At 41.9% G+C, this 22,493-nt stretch overlaps 2 protein-coding genes and 1 long non-coding RNA gene across 4 annotated transcripts in view; 1 reads left to right on the top strand and 2 right to left on the bottom strand.

The window, feature by feature from the left end:
- lclat1 (lysocardiolipin acyltransferase 1) overlaps positions 1-22,493 on the bottom strand; it is a 290,110-nt gene that overhangs the window by 72,126 nt on the left and 195,491 nt on the right. The gene's annotated exons all lie outside the window — the stretch shown is intronic.
- The window catches only part of LOC306840121, a 61,394-nt gene that overhangs the window by 35,194 nt on the left and 3,707 nt on the right, over positions 1-22,493 (top strand). For both annotated transcript variants that reach the window (XR_013781292.1, XR_013781293.1), the window contains exon 4: positions 19,695-19,873. This is a non-coding gene — a long non-coding RNA (uncharacterized lncRNA). The remainder of the gene's footprint in view (positions 1-19,694; positions 19,874-22,493) is intronic.
- Positions 7,102-15,793, bottom strand: bmp4 (bone morphogenetic protein 4). The gene is made up of 4 exons (XM_079370399.1): positions 15,510-15,793; positions 11,567-11,689; positions 10,546-10,910; positions 7,102-8,299 (listed from the first exon to the last, which is right to left on the bottom strand). The coding sequence occupies exons 3-4, from the start codon at positions 10,901-10,903 to the stop codon at positions 7,446-7,448; spliced, it is 1,212 nt and encodes a 403-aa protein (XP_079226525.1). The 5' UTR covers positions 10,904-10,910; positions 11,567-11,689; positions 15,510-15,793; the 3' UTR covers positions 7,102-7,445.

Raw genomic sequence — 22,493 nt, forward strand, 5'->3', positions numbered from 1 at the left:
AAACGTGATGCGTTGCTGATTTGCGACTTGGTATGCTGATCAGCCTCTCTTGCCAAAGCACCCAAAGTTCTTCATCTTATTTGCCCTTAAATAGTATTTAGGAACACAAAAGGAGTGAATGCCAAAAAAAAAACCCGTCCTTATTGTGGGCCTAATTGCCTCGGGGTCGTGTTACGGCTCCGGTTTCACGTTGTTGCTTTCAAACTGTATAGCTCACAAGCCGGGGGCACAATCCACCTGCCTCTCCGAGAGCCACACAAAGGGTCAGCGTATGAACACAGAGGGAGTCTGATAGCAAATAAACACTGAGATCTTACTCCCCGCCAAACACCGGGTCCTCTTTTCAGATATTTATGCACCTGAAAAGGGAGAAGCCGCCAGTAGCCGAAAACAGCTTCTGTAAGTAACCAGAGCAAAACAATGAGCTGTCACCAGACGACACCCTACTGTATATCAACTATTATCACGCTGAAAGGCAAATTAGTGCTTCGTAGAGAAGCCAATAGGGGAAGAGGATGTAGCAGTTGTGCATAAACAGCTTTGTCTAATTACAGGAGGCTTTTTTTTCCCCTTTTACAACGTCTCAGTTAGCCAGAGGCTTCAGAGCGCTGCAGATTGTTAAATGAGGGATACACACTTTCCTCACTGTCTTTAATTTCCTGCCATATGTGTAAATAAAGACAAGGATGTGAGAAGAATATGTGACATTTAATGTTGCCACTTATTTTTACAACAGGCATAAAAACAAGCTGTAGGGTCTGCAGGGCGATAAACCTTCCTGGGATTAAAAAAAAAAAACAACCTTAAATGGCGACATCCTTATATGTGCCTCCTTATCTCAAACTGTAAATCTGAGTAGGCGGTGTTTGTAAACCAATGTGGAAGTATTTATACTTGTGATGAAAAGAAAAGGTACTGCGTGATGAATTTGGAACATAAATAAATTGGAATGAATGTTTTGGTCCGAGTTTGATCATCACGTTAGAGAGATAGTTCCAACATGCTGATGCGGCTAACTTTCCAACCCCATCCTAAGGGATACAAATCTCCAAATGATTAACATTATACAAAAAACTCAAAATTGAGTCAACTTGTGGAAGTAGCTCTTAACTGTGTTAAAGCAAAGACGAGGATGTAAAGTGTTTTCAGTGAGTTGCTGGAGTGCTGCAGGGCCGGCCAGCACACCTGTTCAGTGGGAGAAGCCAGGCAAAGGCTCTAAATACAGGCCAGAGGAGCGTCGGGGGGCCGGGCTGTCCAGCAGCCATCTTTTCATTAGCCGTATCTAATGAAACTGCAAAGAGCTCGAGGAAGAAAGGCCTACTGCAGGGACACCCTGCCCTGCCCGAAATTACACCAGAGACTTGCCCACAAAAGAAGCATTCCGTCCACACAACGACAGCGGCACTTGACACCAAATTTTGAACTCACAGGTTGTTTCTTTGACAAGTGGAAATTTCCACTGTGGTCCCTTCCCAGTCGGGGAGGTTTGGTGGGAGAAATGAGGGGTTTTTTAATCACACAGACACGCGCACACACACACACACACACTCATACACTCTATGGCCCCCGACCCGCTGCTACTCTTTGTTTGGGAACAGTTGTCAAGATGGAAATATCTGATACTCTTTCTAATCACTCAGGCAGCAATTACTGTTATTAAGCTTTCTTTGAGAGGCCGTCATTGTTTTTCTTCTAACACCCCTGACAGACACCAGCGGAGCTAACAGCCTGAAAAAAGGGAGCAAAGACGGAGCTGTAACTGTGAACTTAAGTGTGCATGTGAATGCAAGCATGTACACACACACAAACAGACACACACACACACACACACACACCATAAGCCAAAGGTAGCTCAGAGAGGGCGAGACTGACCAAACCCCTAACAACTGTCAATCATGATCAGTGTTTTTAGTTTATAGCTTTTGGTTAGCAACAACACTGTTTGCTTTGATTTACCCTTAATGTAGCTACAGTCACAAATCAGATAGCTCTATTGGACAGGTATGTAAGCCTAAGACTTTTCTTTTAGCTCAACCATTCATTTTCATTACTGATAAGTATGTTGATGGTAAAAATGGTAAATACACATGAGCTTGTATGGTGCTTTTCTCGTCATCTGACTTCTCAAAGCGCTTTTTACTCTTCTATTGATTATTTACAAGGCCAAAGTAAACGTTTGTTTACTTGACAGCCTGCAGTGAATAGAAAAAAAAACCCTCAAATACCCACATCAAGGGGCAGGACTTTACTTAACATAAGTGTATCTGCGTCTTGAGTAGTGGAAGGGATTTTTTCTTTTCAATGCCCAACCCCCCAACGTCAGACAAAAAAAGCCCATAAAAGAATCTTAAAATGGTAAAAACAAAATAATTATAAAAATAATGATTTTGAATTACTGGCTTGTGTGGTTTTGGTTAAAATTCAACAAAGTTCCTTTAAAATAAGACTAAGATCTCCAGTTTTATAGTGAATAAAGTGATAGGAGTTATAATTTGGAGTTTCAAAGGCTTATTAAAATGGTTGTAAAATATATCAACAACCGCTTTCAGCACTTCAGGACTGCATTTAGCGTCGAGCGTTTAGCTATTACAATGAATTCACCTGTGTCTGAACCCTGAGGAATAAAATCCTCCTCTTCCCATACCTGCACTGTACACACAGTGTGTCTGCGTGTATGTGCTTCATGCCTGTGACCCCCGGGTCAAAGTATTCCGTCGATGACAGCCTTATCCCCCTTAAATGTGATGCGTAGCATCCCGGCTGCCATGTGCCAGCGGCGAGGTGTGCATGATGAGTGGAGATGAGTCACAGACGGGGGTGAGAGGAGGTGTCACACAGATAACCCCTACAGATGGACAGCGGGAGGGGTCTAAGGTTTCAGATGCGTGCGTGAATGTGTGCCTGAGTGTCTTTGTGTAAAAATGATATACCCTGAAAAAGAGTATAAGAAGAATGTGTGTGTGTGTGTGTGTGTGTGTGTGTGTGTGTAAGTATGAGTGGGAGATTGAAACAAGAGGCCGTGACCTGGAGCAGCACTGACATGAGCTTTCATCACAGCAGCCCCTCCTGATTCTCCAAACGGACAGAGAGAGCAGAGCACCAGAGCGGAGACTCACTCTTTCCAGTTTGAAGCATAGAGCTGAGTGATGCATGCTGGTCCATGGACACTTGTTTCTATACAACAGAGTATCCTTGCTGTTTGCTTGATAATATTGGTGTCAGATAACTTGGTTGTTCTGCTTCTTTAGCCAACTTAATGAGATGGAAATGAGTGCTCAAGGAGTTCAATTTTTGAGCAGCATATCTTTGGAGGAAAAAAGCCAACCAGTAAGAGAATTCTGGGCAGATTTGTATTTGGACCTTTTACAGTTGTAACTCAAAATGTTGGCAACCAACATTGTGCATTGCCAAGGGCCATACTACTAATAGTCTAATCTCTGCGGATGAAAGCTGCATTTTTGAGAGGTTCCAATGTAGATGAAAACACAACAGGTGTTAGGCCATCTTGTTTGGCACATTCACCTGCACAGTTTGAAATGATTATGATTCAAGTGTTGTGATTGCTGAAGTACCTCAACAAGAATCAATTAAATCACAGTTTTAGGCCCATAAAGACAAACAGGGTCAACAAATGTATTTAATTAGGGAGGTATGGTAAATCACAGGTGGTCCTGGCTAATCAAGGTTGGGAGAAATATTTTTTTTCTACCAGTAAAAAACATGGTTTGATGTGAGTGAGAGAAGATACTTTGACAATATGATGAAGTGTTGGAATCCTTGACGTAATTTTTAAAATGGCAAATATTTTTTCTGTCCAGCTTTTCATTAATGAGAATTTCAGTTCGAGATTGTTAAAACAAACTGATGGACACATTAATTGTAAACAACAGTCAAAATTATTTTCAGTCTTTGCGAACCTACACTAAGCTGTAAACTTGTGTATGGAAATGATGCGGTATTAAAAACAAGACCTAAAATAGAAGTCTTACATTTTTGTATTTAAATGTTTTCGTCTTTTGTGAGGCTACAGGACTTGAAGTGTTTCGATCCAGTCTGTATAAAGCTATAAAATATACAGGATGTAAACCAACAGCATGTTATAGAGGACTGTTTTTTTTTTTCGCTCTAAAGATAAACACATATTTTAGTTCTCTAAAAGTTCAAAGAAGGGCGCTGGTAGCCTAGCAGTTAAAATGCATGCCCCATTTATAGAAGCTGCAGTCCTCCAAGCGGGTGGCCCAGGTTTGACCCGTTCAACTCGTGGTTCCGTTCCCACGTGGTGTTCCCCCCCCCCTCTCTCTCTGCTCGGTTTCTGACCCCTTGTCATTTTTCTAAATAAATAAAACAAAAAAATCAGCTGCTTCAACTCTGCTCACAGGACTCATCTATAGTAACACATTTGCTAATGTGTGTCTTTGTCCCCGGACTTACTGTAGAGCCCCATCCATGGATCCCCATACACACAACCAAGCCTCTCACATCTGTGGAGTCTAAAGAAGGAAAAAAAACCCCAGGCAGATTTCAGATAGAGGTATGGAGTGCGCCCACTCAAACAAGGCGATGCAAAGCGAGGATCATCTCCCTTTGTTCCCGAGGGGAGGTTCACTGTCTATAAACACTCGGCTTTTATGGCAGAACGTCCAAATAAAAAGCTTTTTGAAGACTTCACCCGGTCAATTAGTCGAGCAGTGTCAATAGAGCCGCTGCATAATGACTCACCTGTAATTGCGTGAGAACGAGCACTTACAGGAGACTGAGTGGCACGTCACATAGGAATGACAAAGCCCTCGATCTGTTTTTAAGGACTCATTCTGTAATTGACCCCAACCCCCCCCCCCTCCCCTCCTCCCCTCTTAACTTCTACCTCCCTTCACACACACTTACTCACTCACACACACACACACATTTATCTTTCTATTTCCTGGAGTTTTACACGATCATGTGGCTGAGGACAGCTGGAGGATTTAGGACTTGAGGTGTGAGGTGGCTGCTGAGGGATCGATCTCCTCTGCCTCCACAAAAACTTTTACTTCTGTCTACCTACCCCACCAAAAAACCGTTGGTTAACAACATTTCCATTATTGCCGCCATTTTCAAATACATTTATTTTTGGGCTTTTATTTCCTTTTTATAGAAATAGGACAGTGGACAGAGCGGGAATTCAGGGAATAACGTGCGGGAAAGGAGCCTGAAGCTGGACCGCCAGCCCATAGGTCTACAATGCATTACAACGTCCGCACATGGTGTGTGAGCACCAGCCGCTAGGCTAGCAGCCGACCCAGCTATAGCGTAGATATGCCGTAGAAGTGTGCACCAGGTTTTAGTTTTGACTTGAGGTTTGCCAGATGTTTAAATAAAAGGCCCATCTCTCTTTGTGTCCTGACCTTTTTATCCTTTTTAACAAACATACATCTTCTCTTCATGTAGGTCAGTGGGGTAATGAACAGGGACAACATTTACCACAACTGGCTGATGTTATCTCAACTTCAGGGGGGAGATCAGTTGAAATGTTGTAATTGCGCTGTCAAGCTCCTGAGAAACATCCCCCCCCCCTTCTCTCAAACACACACACACACACACACACGTACAGCCCCTCCCACCCTCAGCTCCTTCTTCCCTGCCCTCAGCCACTTCAAAATGAAATTCTTCTCCATCTTCTCCCTTGTTTTTGACGCTGATATGCAGGCATCAAAGAGAAGCCCGGCGGCCTCTGGAGGGCCTCGGGGCCTGCACATGCTCCTGTGTAGAGAACCTGATGTGTCACTACAAGACAAAGAGTACTCTCGCAGGTCTACAGCTGCCCTTTTTGTAAAGTGTCTTGAGAGAACATTTGTAATGAATTGGCAATTTTCAAATAATGATCGGTTAAAGATACTACATAAATATATTACTATTTTACAAGGCACACCACATGAAATATACTAAGTTGTTTTGGGAGTTACGCCAATTACATGAAATTGAATGAAGTTTTTAGGCTCTAAATAATCACATTAAAGTGTAAAAAAATCTTTCAAATGCTGATTATACCCTCAGCTTTATGTTACTTATATGTTTTCAAATGTGATATATTCGTAAGTACACGAGACATGTTGATGTACAGGGCACTCTGTGAAACAATGCACAGGCACCATCCCCCCCAGCAGTTCAAAGGAATCCCTCTCTCCAAACATTATCATATAATTTGGGACAGCCGTCGGCTTGTAAATAAGTGATGTAGAAGCCTATTGTGTGATGGGGCACAGGTTGGAGACAGGCGTCTTTGCTCTGCCGGCATGAGCCGCTGAAGACAAAGGCAGAGACAGAGCGTCTAACCTTTGATTCTTCTGAGGACTCAGCCGCCTCGTAGCCGGGCAGGACGCATCGGCCACAATCATTCCCCCAGTGTGGGGACGTCAGGAACAATAGAATCACTCTCCCACAGTCAGGCTCAACAAGCCGCCCCGGCTGCAATTGGATTAGTGAGTGTCCAACCACCACATGTTAGCCTAATTGACATAAAAGTGAAATTCGAGAACAATAAGGCCCTAACCTAAAGGCCTGCTAGCTTTCAAAGGCATTACATTTCTGCAACAGCTTCTGTCTTTGAAAATGGAAAGAAGATTGAAAAAGCACAGATCAGTTGGTGGGTGATCATTTTCAGAATCAGTTTTCTTTGATGTTAATCATCAAAGTCGGTGAGATGCCTTGTCGTGTTGAAGACAGGGTTCAGAGAGATTTCGTTCCTTTAAAAAAAAAAAAAAACCCATTAAAGAGGCCAGCTTGGAATTTAAATTTAAATTCATGTTTAAAAGCGGTGAATGGTGACTGCCAATTTTCTTTCAACTTCCTGGTGGAAAATGTAATTACATATATTTAACTGGATGGTTAAAGGGGCTTCTTAAAATGACAAGCCATCTATTATAGGACAAAAAAGTTGATTTACATGATTTATACTTGTGATGATTTCACCGATCCCATAAGAAATAATATTGTGAGTGATACACACAGCTCTCTCATTTTCTCTTGCGTGAATGTGATTGTGGTAAAAAAAATCATGGTTTTATTTTTTCAAAAGATGCCAATAAAAAAAATGAAAGCAATAAATATTACCAGTAAATAAACTTTACTTTTTAGATTGTTTTTACTATTTTCTCAATAAAAAACCTTTTACAATCTAAAGTACATTATGAAAAGTTGTACAGCTTTTTTATGTTTAAAATAAGGACTCAATTTATTTTTTTATATGTAGATATAAATATATATATTTTGTCAAAATATATGATCATATTGTCAAAGAAACAAAAATAGTGAGACAAACATACACCTCAAATTAAAAGTTATAAATAAGGGTCCAAGTGAACATTTTGGGAGTAAAGACCTTTGACGTTTGTTTAGCGTCCATTTTGCTTTTTCTTTTTTTTTTTTTTCAGGTCACTAGTCCAAGTCCAAGTTCTCGCTAGTCTGTGTTAGCGGCAGCCGCAGCCCTCCACCACCATTTCCTGGTAGTTTTTTAGGACCACCTTGTCATGTTCGTCCAGGTAGAGCATGGAGATGGCGCTGAGCTCTGTGGGCACACAGCACGCCTTGGGAATGTTGTTGTTCACAGAGTTCACCAATGTCTGAACAATGGCGTGGTTTGTTGAGTTCAGATGATCTGCCAGGGGAAAGGGGCATTCCCCATGACAGTAATAGGCCTGGTAGCCAGGGGGCGCCACTATCCAGTCATTCCAGCCTACATCGCTGAAGTCCACATACAGTGCGTGGCGCCGGCAGCTGCGGTTGCGTTTGCGACCCCGCTGCTTTGGGCTGCGCTTGGTCCTGCGTGTCAGCGGATGACCCTTCCCGTCGTGGCCAAAGGTAACCAGCAGGGGGCGTAGCTGCTCCCAGTCCTCACCAGGCTCCTGGTGGAGCGAGCGGCTGATGCGGACATGTTGGCCTTGGTGCTGCAGAGTCTTGTTGAGGTGCAGAACCTCCACTGCCAGCCCGTAGTTCGGGTGGCCTTCACGAGTCCAGCGGAGCACGGCAGGGCTTACGTCAAAACTCTCCCAGCGCGATGCGTTGTGACGCACGAGCCGCGTATCCAAGAGCTGCGTGATGAGCTGCCCGGGCCGAGGGGGCTTCAGCACCTCGTACACATTTATCCGGTGAAGCCCCTGGGCATCTGTCAGGCTGTCGCCGATGGCCTCATCGATCTGATGGCGGTAGAGTCTCAGCTCAGCCGAAGATAGCAGCTCGTCCTCTGGAATGCTGGTGAGGTTGAACAGGAAGCGGAAGGGCGTGGCTTCTCTGTCGTCCAGCTCGTGCACCCGCTCCATGTGCTCTGAAAATGGGAAGAAAAAAGGGGATGCTTAATTAGCTGCTAAATCCCATCACATCAAACCTTGTGATGTCAGCCAGTGCAATGTCTAGAAAGTAGAACAATACTTTCTGCATTAGATTTAGTTAAAAAAATATTCAGTTATTTATTCTAATCTCTTGTCCATCCATCTGAATGTGTTCTTTACCCCCAAAGATGTTCACAGCAGCAGCGCAGTACAAATCTCACACGACCTAACTGAAACCAAATTAAGTCGATGCACACTTTTAAGGCTTCTTTGGTATTAAGTGAAGGTAAATATATATCGTCCATGCTTCCTTATCTCTTTTTAAGGATTACCCAGCTCTTCTCTCAATGCCTTTCCCTGAGCACTTTGCTGAAACACGCATTACAAGGAGGGTGGTGATTATCGTACCACAGCTACAGTATAAACACAGTGGAGGCTCCCTGTTCAGTCTGCAGATTTTCTGGCAAGATCACCATTGTTGGGGAAAGGAATGTTGTGTCTACTATTTTCCTGCTCAATCCACCCCTGTTATTTCACACCCAGGCCCTAATCTGGCCCAGGTGGTTCTCATTATCAAAACCTGCTGTGTTTTTGATTGGCTCCGCAGTTTGTTCACTTAAGAAGTTTATCATTTTCATCATGAATAATCATTAAGGAGTCAGACGATACAGAAGAATCTTATTCTTCTGAAGCCCATGGGAAAGGAGGGGGATAAAATGAGTTCAATCCTTTAACAAGGCTTGTACAGTACAAAATAAAAAAAGTGCAAGCATGCATGATACCAGCTTTGCAGTTTAATTAACAAATAAATTCACAATCAACGAAAATTCGAAGATGTCCCCAATCATAAGGAGCCTTAAAAAAAGCCATATTTCTTATTGAATTAAATATGAATGGCTGCATAGTTAACATCTCTCTTCACTTATGTGTCCGTCTGCTACAGAGTGAAAAACCTCTCTTTGTTTTGGCCAGATCAGACAGCCGAATCACAGTATTGCACAATAGTGCTTCCATGAAAGCAAAGAACTCCCACTCAAAAGGCCTCAGAACGTATTATTAACATAGTTTAGCAAAGGAGACGGAGGGTAAACGCCTGTAGAGAGCACCAGAAATCTACACTCAAACACACATTTGTGCACACATTTCATCCCATGCAGTGCTTCTGCTACGCCTTGCGAACTCGCCTCAATACTTTGCTATTTAAATGCATGTTTCTGTGTGCTACTGTTAGCAGTGTGTTTGACAATCCCCCCTTAAGGCTGACTCATCCCTCCTTCCTCACTCCTCCCCTTAAGGGCGGACATGTTCTTTAGCCCCACAGCTCCCCAGTTCCCATGTTCTCTGGCAAGATTGTTTCTACCTTTCGCTAAATATGGTTCATCGGCTATACCTTTCCTGCCAAATATTGTTTTCATGCTCTTATCGGACAGGTTTCGGTCAAGCTGTCCATTTTTACCCCACATGCAACCCACCCGACCACCTAGAAATTCTCTCTGACTTGGTTAAACTGATTTTGCAGCTTAAACTGAGCAGACTTATTGCGCACTGAACAGAAAAAAAAGACCTCTGGCATTTCAGTCCTTCTATCGCACTAGCTCCTGAGACCCCCCCCCCCCCAATCTCTTTAGAGAGCTGCAGTATCTGCTCTCAGCACCCATATAGTTGGCAGCAGGGGCTTTATTTAGAAGCCTGCAGAGTAGCATTAAAGATAATTGCACACTGAGGAAGGTCCATCTAAAAGAGCCCTCCATATAAACCGAAGACATGAGACAGAGGAGCACACTAGGATTCCAGGCCAACACCGGGCTTTTTTGAGCCATTCTCTGCTGGGTGGGGTGAGAAGGAGGTTTGCTTTTCCTTCAGCTGCTAACCAAACATGCAGAGTTCTGTCAAATGAGGCTCTGGAGAGCTTGTCTAGCAGAATTTTTAAAGCCCCTCTGCAGACTGTGTTTGGTGACCACATCCTTAGATTCCTTGGTTATGGTGAGATGGGTGGAGCTGCCTTACAATCATGTTTCAAGGGTTGTAGGAAATGTTGTTTAACACCCTGAATGCTTAGCAGTCCTCGCCCATACTAATGCCATATATTACTACCAATAATATTGGCACGCATTGCTGCTATGAATAATGGGTGCAGAAGTGTGTAGTGTAACATTCGGGTATCCTGCTCCTGCTGATACCTCGACTTTTCTTGCGTTTAGTTTTTTGTTTTTTTTAGATCTGTCCTCCATTGTTCTCTTACCTTCATGATGGAAGCCCCTCACAGTGTTCGCCCTGCTGGCTGACCTCTCCGGGTACTCAAAAGCGATGTCATGCGCTCCAACATCTTCAGCCTCCCCCGACTGTAGTCGGTAGAGGTCCAGCAGGTAGCGCGGCACAGTGGCCGAGCGGCTGGGCCGCGGCCGCCTCTTGAGGCCGAACATGTGCAGCAGCGTGGCCTCGAAGTCCCGCAGTAGTTCATGGCTCTGAGCGGCCGAACGACCCTGCAGGCCTGGTACTTTCTTTTTTCCTTCTTCAGGTATCAGACTAGCATGGTTGCTCTCTCCCAGCAGGACTTGGCATATTAAAATGACCATCAGCATTCGATTACCAGGAATCATGATGTCTCTGAGGGGAGCAGCAGATGGCAAGGAGATAAAAGATTAAAAAGGGTAAAGAGGAGCATTTACTAAAAGAAGAAGGGTACAGAAACACTTCTTTTTTAACTGACATAGAAGATGTGTCTATGGATTCCCAAAAGCGATACAGCTAATACTTAATCTTCTCATACATCTTCCTTACTGAAGTAAGTCTTGGTTTGAGTACTCCAGAATGCCTTGTTTACATTGAAACAGTCCTTCATCAGATAGACCACTTGCAGTTTATCTTTGGGGACATTCTCCAAGAGTAAACAGCTGCTTCAAGAACCAAACTTTCTTGAATGGAATTCGTGGGCCATTTCTCCTCGCTATCCCCCTCCCTATTCATCTCCTCCCTCCTCCGCTATGATTAGACAAATGAAAGAGGCAGCCCCGGGGTCAGAGCAAATTCTTAACTTGATAAGGAGCCACAGTCTCCTCTAACCAAAGACTATCAACCAAATATTTAACTGAGAATCTCTTCCTCGTACCAGTGCCTTACCCAACACCCACTTGTGACTTTCAGTTCAAGTCTGTCGGCTGCCACATAAATCAGTGACTCAATGGGAATAAGGGAAAAAAAGTGAGGAGATGCTGCAATACATCACATGCCACAAATTGAAATGGCATGGTCCACTAACTTACCGACAGAAAATAAAGCATGGGAAAACAGTCCATGTTTGTGGGGAGCGAGCTATGGACACGTTCTTCCAGAAAATGTTAGGTGGTGTTGGGCGGCTGCAGGAGAACGTTGGAGTGCCCCTGTTCCTGAAAGAGACAGAAAAAACAGGGGGATTATAGACTGAGACTGTTCCATGTTACCTTAAGAGTGGTAATGTTGTGTGTCTGTGTAAGTGCGTGTGCTGGTTAAAGAGAGAAGGAGTCTCTCTTTAAGGCTTATCATTTTGGCTCTTAGGCTAAGCTAGCTATTTACGTGTAACTGGAATGTAAGGAGGTATGTGCCACAACATGGACAGCAGAACTAGGATGCCTTGCACCAGCTCATTTATTGCACCTACATCTACTCCAAGTACATGATTTAAAAAGCAGCTTCTTTTCAACGCATACGATCTTTCCAAGAGAGAAAAAAAACTCATTGCCACGCCAGAAAGTTCCCTCTCATGTCAAGACCAAAGGGCTGATAACACCGCTTTGATCGGGTCTGGTAAAATCCATATCCAAAACAAGAGGGCTGCTTGCTTACAGAACCCGTCTCCAAAGTGAACTCGTCCACCCTGATCCCTCCTTACACAAGGAACTAAACACATCCATCTGAAAAGGGCCTCATCTCTTGGTAACACTCCCCCACTTGAGGGATCACACAGGTTGTAGTGACGCTGATGACAGGCCTTCTGCTCTTTGACATCACTGTCATCAGTTGGAGAGGCATACGCTCAGCACTCGTGTTCGCGAGAGAGAATCTTTGGCCATTACTCTTGTTTTAATCAGAGCTTGGAAGAAATCTGTTCATGGATTATGTTGCAGAAGAATAATTTGATTAAAACCTGAAAGTTTTTGGAGCATCTTCTCACTGATTTTATTTAAAATTCTGTCTTTGCTGTAACAGACGTTCTTAGTCCTCGGGTCGTTTTAACAAGCACAGTAATGAAGCTCTAATGATTCACCTCTGTAACACGTCATTTAAAAGTGCTAAATGTTGTTGAATCACACTAATAAAGTTACTGATTTTTTATTATTTCTTTTTTTTTTTACCACAACAATGGCACCAAATAGGTCTTCGGTCATCATTTGGATTGGAGCCTGTTCCACTGGAGAACACCCAAGCATTACTACACAGTGACGATGCACATTAGTAGGAACATTTTCTATGTGTGCGCGCTTTATGTGTGTTCAAGCATGCCTGGGATAGTATCTGTGTTATTATCTCGGCCCCTGCTTGACTCACCGTACATGCAATCAAGGATCTTTTTGCTAACAGCATTAGACTTTGACCTATGACTGACCCTTCTTTCTCGGCCACGACACTGGATCCAATGTGTGTATTTGAACAGAGGGTGATGTGCATGAGATAAATTGTGAGCATGTACGTGTGCATAAGTGTGTGCCACCACTCGCATGTTCGTGAGAACTGTGGCACAGTGAGAGGAGAGGAGGGTTCAGAACATGATCAGCTCTATTACCCATGGGGTGGGGGGACGTGTGTGTATGTGTGTCTGTGTGTGTGTGTGTGTGTGTGTGTGTGTGTGTGTGTGTGTGTGTGAGTGCACATCTCTTACAACAAACGTTCATTGTACAGTGAGGGCCTCTCCCATGATTACAGGGATTCATAGCACTCAAAAACACTGACCATACAGAACATCTTGTAACTGTAACCAGCCACTGACAAAGCTGCAGGCTAAGACATTCAGACACTCAGAGTGGTGCGATGATGATGAAAGAAGATGTAAGGCAGACGGGGAGGAACTTTCAACTCTGGGAAAAGTCACTGCGTTCATTTTTCTGGCCAGTGTTAATAAAAAAAAAAAGGAAAATATTTTGAGCTAGACCAAAGTCCACTTATTTTCAAAATGATTTTCTTCACATTTACCTGCACATTGTACTCATTTTTAACTACTCGTATGTCAAATTATGGATTGCATTTAAACTGACCAACAGGCTTCTGCAACAACAAATGCAGACCAGGCTGCAATTAGGCCGAAGCCCTTGGCTTTGCTGGATCCCCCTTGGCCTCTCTCTCTCTGACCAGAGATAATGTGATCAGACTATGCACATGGCTCTTCAGATGTGTTTCCTGAGGAATTTGACAGTGATGGTGGGAGGAAAAACTGAAAGGAGAGAGGGAGGGACGGTGGGTGGGAGGAGGGCAACAGATTACCACAGGAACAGCCAAATCTCTGGCCTGATTTTATCATCTCATAGAGACAAGTTCTCAGTTAAACAAGCCTTTAATACTCATGAGAATTGAAGTGCTGAAGGCTATGTCCTCCTTTGGTCAGCTGATAGAAGCTTTATAATTTTCAGTTTGTATTTATGACTCTAATGGCTACTACAATAAAAAAGCAGAAAAGGATGGATTAAAGATATTTATTCAAATTTGATTACTCCTTTATAACAAATTAGTTTTTAAAGAAGCTTAGTGGATTTTAAATAATGTGCCCAGCAAATCTCAATATCCTCATTTGTATTGACAAAAACAAAGTAAAGACTGGTTGTTGTGTTGTTGTTGTTGAGCAGTGAAGGTTTGAGGTTTGATTTGCTCCCAGTGAGCAGCTAAACAGTGAGAACATTCACAGTCAGTGAGATCACTGTAACCAGGTTTATGCTTTTTCTTGTCTGTTGTCTTTTATAGAGAGACAATAAAAAGTTGAGAAGAGTTGTTAATTATTAATATAATTCAAACTTTTTTTTAAAAAAAACGTTGTATCCTCTTCCAGAAGGAATTTTACACTTGACAACGTGTAATGCTCTGAGCTGGTTTGCTAAACAAGTTCAACAGTGTAATATGGCCCATTACAAAACTTAAAATATAAAGGAAGAACCATTCGGTAACGTTAAGAAAATGTGACACCTCCATTATTTCCCAAAAAGAAAATCGCAAAATATAAAACTATGTTTGCCAGACGCACGAAATTCAAACAATAACCATTTGAAGAAACAAAGTATAATTTAATGTTTCTTGCTTCTGCGCCAAAAGTTTGGCAAATATGTCATCCTCATGTTTGCAGCGAAACTTTAGTTGAACAGTAAAGGAGTGTGCCAAAGACGCCATGCGCCTGGAGGCCGCAGAATGTGTCTCTGCTGCAGCGTTTCTTTAACCTGACACAGCGACACTCCAGCAAAACTATTCGTTACTAAATAAGTTACATGTATGTGAACAATCAGTGAAAAACACATAAGTACTATACTTCCCAAATGCAATACTAACTGGCATCCCATCTGTAATTCGCTTGCACCAAATACTTTAACACATCGTGTCACAAGTGGTCAGAAATTTTAAAACTTCACAAATAATGCGCAAACGTGTCATTTAAAAACGTAAATTAGAAGCTGAAATTTGATTAGAACTCAGTTTTAGAAAAAATAATTGAACCATTTTCTCAGTCTGGCATAAATTCTGAGCACTGTTATCTCCATCTTTCAACATTGCGCACGCTGAGGTGACACAGGTGTTAAATAGCGTGAAAAGCCGTGGCAAACTTCAGCAGAAAGTTACAGATCGACATGAATAAATGTTTATTTTTCTGAAGAAAGAGAGTCGTTTATAAATCGGAAACTGTGTTTGGAAATGACCTCACATTGCAGGTTTGTCAGTGCTCATATCTCCGGCACAAAAGGCTGTTACGAGCTCCAACACGATCACTTCGCTTTTATTCATCCCACATGCTCTTTATACGCTTGATTTCGTTTTCTGTATCAATCTTTTTAGGCTGTTTGATTTTAAAAGAAATGCTTTCATGCTGTCAAACACTCCTTTAAGTTCTGAAGGCGCAAAAACGCCACAGAACAAAACTTTGAAGTCAACAACTGTCACCGTGGTTCCTCGTGTGATATTCAACAGGTTCGGTTTGTTAAAGCTGCGCTGCTGGGTCTCTATTGTGTGTCAATGTGTGAGCAGATAAGTGCTTACCATCAGTAGAGGTACAGGTATCCTCAAATGAAGTGAATAAGACAAGGGACGATGTAAGGCAGTCCGGGCGTAAAGCCGAAAAACGCCGAAATGAACCTTAAAGGAGAAGCTGGGTGCCCATCTGCCTCATTAATCCTTTAGCGACACTTCTGATCTGATCGGACCAGAGGAGACGAGGTCGGAGTGAAGACCGGCGCTCCGGCTCTACAGCGGGGTTCCTATCCGTCTCGAGTTCAGCTTGTTAGGGCGACTGGTGAGCAGGACGAACAGACTTTCCAAAATGATCCAGCATCTATGGCCCCTTGCAGTTTTTATGTGTCCGCCCAATTTACCCTCCCTGCCTCCTCCTACTCCTTCCTTCCCTCCCTCCTCTTCTACCCCCACCTCCCTCATCTGTCTCAAACACCTTGGATAACCCCCCTTCCCTCCTCCTCCACTTTAAATAAAGAGGGCTCACTGCGCGCATTATTTTCTTTCTCATGATGTGAAACTTTGTAATTTGACTTTGAATAACAGCCGGCGGGGCCCAGTGGCTAAATGGTGACAATCTGCATTTAAATGCAAGGGCTCCAGACAGTAAATTAGCCTACTTGTTGGAAGGACAACGTCATGGTAGTACTCTAAATAAAAAGACCCACATACCTGCAGATGCAGACAGCTGTCTGAAGAGAACCTGAGTCATTTACATGAAACGTTTAATAGAAATTAGACTGACTAAATATTCACAAATTGAAAAAATGATGACACATCAATATTACTTCAAAAATCTAGATATAAAAGGTTTGTGCTTTTGCCATAAATAAATAGAATCAAGGTTTTGATTCTTTACACACACACAAGGTAAAACTTTTCATTGCCTTTGTTGACCTCGAGCAATGAGGACAATGTTTATGGAAAATTATGAAGGTACTCTTTAGACGGTGCTTTTAAAGAATTACATTTGTTTTATGTAAAAAATGTTATACTGTAAAAAATATTACTTAACTTATTATTTGTGTCAGCGTGATACAATAGTCAGTCATATTACAGCATTTTACTGTTTAGACAGTTTAGTTATGTTCTAAAATGTACTAAAGAAGGGTTTACTTCTTCAGTTAATCTTTAAAAAATGTATGAGACCCAGAACGATTCCCTGTGGTACACCATTGTATTATGATGGAGGATGTACAAGACTTATTCAAGATATTTGATAGGTCCAATATTATTTTCAAGGACTTTAATTGTTCCCTAAAAATTGTTGGTCTTATTTCATAAATGTTTGTTCACTTGAAAGTGGATTACCTTGAGGCAGCTTTTTATTGTCTTTCTTAACAGGAGAAATGCAAATTTTGTGTAGCTTCAAGCTCGTTGGTATTTCTGTCCTTGCACTGAGCAGTACTGCTGAAAAGGGACAATCAACGATGACCTTCTTAGTAAGGACATGGTACAGATGTTTTCATCTTCAGTTAAAATAGAGCTTACAGGGAGGAATTGTTTGACATATATACTTGAGAAATTATTTTTCTGTTATTTTTCTGAACTTTTTGAATTAATCAGTAAATTTATTTTAGGCATTGACATTGACTTTATTTAACCCTGAAAGCCATTGGTTGTGGTGCTTGCCCTTTTTTGATCTCAATACAAATAATTGAACAAGCTACAAATAATTAACATATGTGCATGCAACTGTGCATTCGTGTGTGCTCATCTGCGTGTGGCATTTGAGATGTTTTCTGTGACTGAGGCCACTTGATGTTACTCACCTTCTGCTGCATACCTTCTGCATGACTCCCACCGGCGGATGTCAAGCTGCGGTTGTCTCATCTTAACACTATTTCTAAAAACCATTTGTGTCTTGTCTCATTGTTGGCGACCTTGTCATGCAGTTAATTCTCAAGGTTACAGACTTTCTTGTGGGATTCGTGTTCCATGTTTTTCACTTTCAAGTTCAAAGACTACGACTGCCAATGACCTGATATTGGACCAATGTGTCAATATGGATCCCGTTGTTAGAGCCTATTGACTTGATTAATGTCATAAGATTGTTGGAATTATCTTTGATTGAATACAGATGTAGGCTTACAAAGTTTAAAAACAAGTGACCCAACTCACATTCACTTGATACCAGAAGCTTGATGTTTATGCAGTGTTATTCACAATACTACAATTTTGACATTTCTTCTTACAATCAATAATCATCTCAAATTATTTATGTTGTTGTTTTTCAAATTATCAAAAGTGCAGTGTCACGTGATTTCTATTCACTTCCCTTAATCTTAGTTTTGCTTGTTGCAGAAACCAAATACTGAGTACAAATATGTGACAGGACAATGCTGCAGAGACGCTGCTCCTTATCACATCTGTATTGGGTAAACTAACAAAAACTAAATTGTTACATATCTGACTACAGGATGTTTTGAGATGCAGCAGATATTGCTATATTACGTCAGCATGTGGACATAAAAGACAACCACACATGCCCACACCAGCATTACCTTAAACCACAAGATGCAAACTACAGATAAATCACATTGAAAAAAAAACAACAACACACAAAACAGCAGAGTTATGGACTTTTTTGTTTTGCACGGATCCGATAAAGACCTGTACAGTGTGTGTACCAGTTAGAAACAGCAGCTCGTACCTCACCTGTCAGGCTAGATGGATGATGATATTATTGATTACAATATATTATAGAACTACATCTTTTGTCACATATACCATTCAGATACATGCACAAAGGTTTAGGAGGGATCTGTGTCTATGTGGCTAAGTATGAAATATAATACTGGTCCTTTTTTGAACGTTTGATCCGCAGCAGTGTTTCTGATTTTTCGGTTTGCCTTTTGGGATCTTTATTTTCACCTAATCTAAAAACGATGCACAGGGAAAATATTAAGAATTGCCCTTTTCGGCTTTCGGCAGTTTTTTTCAATGTGTGCTCTCATCTGAGACGCTAATATTTGTTTATTAACTTGATGATTCAGAGCTGACATCGTAATGAAGATTGGTTGCACTTCCTATTTAAGATGTCACTCCCATTTTGATTAACTCTTTCTCTAATGAAAGTCTAGTGCTGAAACGTTGCCAATGTTGGTTTGCAAGTCAGACAGTGTGCAGGATTTTGTCTTTACGTTTTTGATGGACACAATGCTCTCCTCTGCATTTATTAACCACTCACTTGGTGATCTGTAGTTTGTGTAAATGATTTAAAATGATGATGTCATGCAGGACCAGACATTTTTTTAAGACAACAAAATACATTGTTTACTAAAATGTACATTGTGGCTCATTTAATGATCAAAAAACTCTACCCGAATGTATGGATGCTTCCCAATCTTAATTAAAGCGATCTAGTTTCATGTATAAATTGAAATGTAATTTCAAAACAATTATTATTTTTTAAGAACGTATCTTTCACTGTTCATTTTTTGAGGGCTCAGTTGCACACATAAATGTTCTGTCGTGCAATAATCTCAGTCATATGTTCTGCTGACATCAAACATGTGGAGGGATACTTTCTTATATCCAACATGGCAGACTTTCAGTGGCTCGAGAGTCTGGCTGTTTTCCACCCACCAAGAAATCCTCTGCTTGGTTTTACCAACCTGGCTGCTGGGAGCACTTGAAGATATTCTGTGGATGTCCTTTCCTAGGTGCTGACCAGGCTTAGCCCCTTTGAGCCCCTCCAGTTCCGAAGGGGATTACCAACTGCGGGTGGCTTAGACCCACAGGCCACAGGCAGCCACTGGCGGACTGCTTATGATACGAACCTCTGATCTCACAGCCTTTGAATCTGTGAATGAAAAAAGTTTGGAAACATATTTGATTAAAATCTGCAAATATTTAATGCCTCAATAAATCTTTTTAGCCTTTGTGTGTGTACACGTTTTGTTAGAGAAGTGACTTTAAAAACCTGAAAGTTCACCTGCCGTCACTTTTCTTTGAGCGAGCAAAGCACGGTCACAGAGCTCACTTATCTCCTGACATTTGCCTTTGGCCATTTTGGGGGAAGAGGTCAGCTGCATATTTCTGCTTTGACGTTGGCTGGGAGAATTGGGTGATTTCACCTCTGTGCCTGTGTGTCACTAAATCCTGCTTGGAGCCGTTCACCTGTGAACACCAGCCCCTAATCAGCAGCAGCTCAAAGGTGACCCTGAGCCTGATGTCAAAACACACCTTAATTTTCTCTTTCTTCTCTTCCAGACACTCCGTGAAGTGTTTCACTAGTGCAGACACGCGTCGCGGCCTCAGCTCTCGCTAATGCTCGGACATTTCGTTGGAACATTCTTCAGCGCAGCCGCCTTGTGTTTCTCTGGGTGCAGCGTGCTTGTCCTGTAATCCCCCCCGCCCTCACCCAGCTCTGGGACCCTGAAAGCCTGAAAGTAAGTGGAGTGAGGGGTTTAAGGAGGGAGAAGGACAAAGGAAGCAGAGTTTGAGGATGGATTGGACAAACTATTTTAATCCCTGTAATGGAATTGGCATGTAAACTCATGAACGGAGAAGTAAACAGAGAGAAAATGGAGAAGGATGGATGTTGAATAGGTCTGAGCCTCTCCGGGGGAGCTGTGTTGAAACTCACATATGGCCCCCTGTAAACTTCTTGTAAGCTCCTTCACTGGAACAAATATAGGTCCAGTCCTTTCCGGCCCTTCTCCCGCTTTCGACTTCTCCGTTAAGATAAACAGTTTCCTTCTATGAGAATGTTTACCTCCAACATCATAGTAAGGTCTATCTCTTGTTCTGAGGTAAAAAAAAAAATGTAGAAAATGTTTCACCTAAATAGCTAAAAGAGAATCAAGAGTCTTTGTTCTTTTAATGATAATATAAATAAGAGTTCCAAATAAAAAGAGACCCTGCCAAGGCGAATATCATCAGACCCATTAGAGAGAGAGAAAGAGCATCAGTGACACTCCGGTGTAAGCGATTTGAGGTTCAGTCAACCCAATGTGAGTGACAGGACTTTAAAGCCTCTCCATCTCCTGCTGTCGCTGCAGCAAACCTGCCCCTGCCAGATGTTATCAAAGAGCGCCAGCCAAGTGAGTGGTGGAAGGGGAGGGTGGGTTGGGGGGGGGGGGGGGGGGGGGGGGGGGGGGGGGGCTTTTTTTAGGCTGCTCTCTCCCGCTGTCAGGGTGCTGGGGAGACACACTCAGCCTTCAACACTGTCCAGACCCAGCCTGAGTGAGGCAACGCCTGATGCTGGGACTCAGGAGAGGTTACACCAGGAAGGTTTCTCGATGGATTAAAAAGCTTTTTTTATCACCGTTTGGATTGGTACTTGAAGACACTCCTTTAATCTGAGAGGGGAGTTGACTTTGTCCGCACTACAATCCCCAAGAGGCCCGGCTAATAGGCAGCTAAATAAATTCTCTGATGGTGGTGGTGGTGGTGCTTTGTGATAGCGAACTTCACAAGTGTGGTGTAGTGGTGCTTCAGAGAAAAATAGATTCAACTTGATTGCATGGAAGTTGACCAGAATAGAACATAATTTAATAAAAGTCAGTGTGGTGAACCCATGGTTCCCTAATCAAATTTCGAGCCTTGTACCAATTTATTTTTCATATATTTAAATGAAAAATATAAATATTGATGCACCTCAAATGGCACCTTGAAGGACCCAGTTACCAGCCAAAGACAACCCAACAAACCACCATATAGTGAGACATCAACACGACTCTACAGAGGTGGAGTCAGTCAAAACATATGCCCTCATTTCTACCACCACCTCCATGTTATATCACTGCATCTCTATTTATTGCCCAAAGCTGTCTTATCATTACAGGCTATCAATAAGCTCTTAAACGGCTGAGTGTCAACAGCTCATCTTTTAAAAACCATGACATTTAATACAGCATGTAAATCACTCCAGGAACCCGTTATTCCTCCAAGAATGTAATTACATACTTTCAAATAAAACTTGAAAGGGCCCAACAAGTTTTAAAACGCAGTGTGTGCTCCCAAGACGGCAGGAAAGAATTCCAAGCAGTTGGAAAATGCTAACATCTCTGTGTGGGCGAACCATGGGCAACAGGAGAGGCAATGAGTGCGTTGAGACACAGATAGGAAACAAAATACTGGATTTATTAAAAAAAACAAGGCAGGAAAATAAATAAGTCAACATGATTATTTTAAACATGCTTTCTATGTAGATCAGTTTTGGCTTTTTAGGGATTCAACTGTTGTTAAACTCTCTATTTCTTGCAGGTTGTTAACTATTCAGAAGATAAACAGTTATAGTTACGGTTTGTTTTAAAAAAGAAGAAGTAACTTTTAAACAAAGTCTTACTCAAAAATGGAGGAGTGAGCTTCTATTTTTTAAGCCAGAAGACAGTCGCTGGCAGATTTGATTAGCTGTAGCTAGCTTTGGAATTTAGCTAGCTAATGGGAGCGCCTTGTTTTGGTTTAAAAAAACCCTAATCTTTTCTAGGTTTCCTCTCACTTGTTTTAAAAAAAAGAACGGGATCACATCGATCCTACATTGCATAGCAGAGGCTGATTGTCTTATATCATAAGTAAAATGTAAAGATAAATGCTAGCAAACAGTTACAAACAACGATGTCTAGGATTAATTTATGTTTTTTGTCAAACTAAAGAATAAGTGTAATAAAAATAAAATCTGGAATTCTTATTGCTGTTAGAAGTTAAAAGATTACAGTAAAGCAAAACAACATTTTATACATACTGCAGAAAGGACAACTGGTCAATAGCCCACAGTCGTGTTTGCTTGGTGAGTAATCTGGACATATTGACTGATTATGTGCTTTCCTGATACGTCAAAACACTAATAAAACCAACATGATTTGATTTATTAGCATAGACAAACTTGTTTATCAAATTCAGGATCTCCAGCTTGGTTATTTGTCAAAGTGAATTTTGTTTGTAAAATCCACACTGAGCAACATCTGGATGCAGAATGGAGGGGAGACTTAAGTACTAAAAAAAAAGTTTTTTGTGATGGACTTGATAATCTCAGGATACATATCCATGTTTCTCTCTCAGTGAGGC

The sequence above is a fragment of the Symphodus melops genome (genome assembly GCF_947650265.1).
Source record: "Symphodus melops genome assembly, chromosome: 19".
Lineage (NCBI taxonomy): Eukaryota > Metazoa > Chordata > Actinopteri > Labriformes > Labridae > Symphodus > Symphodus melops.

Excerpts from the sequence above, each read along its gene's own strand:
- bmp4 (XM_079370399.1), bottom strand. The coding sequence starts at position 10,903 with ATGATTCCTGGTAATCGAATGCTGATGGTCATTTTAATATGCCAAGTC. Across the intron at positions 8,300-10,545 it reads GAGGGGCTTCCATCATGAAG|AGCACATGGAGCGGGTGCAC; the intron begins GTAAGAGAACAA and ends TCCCATTTTCAG.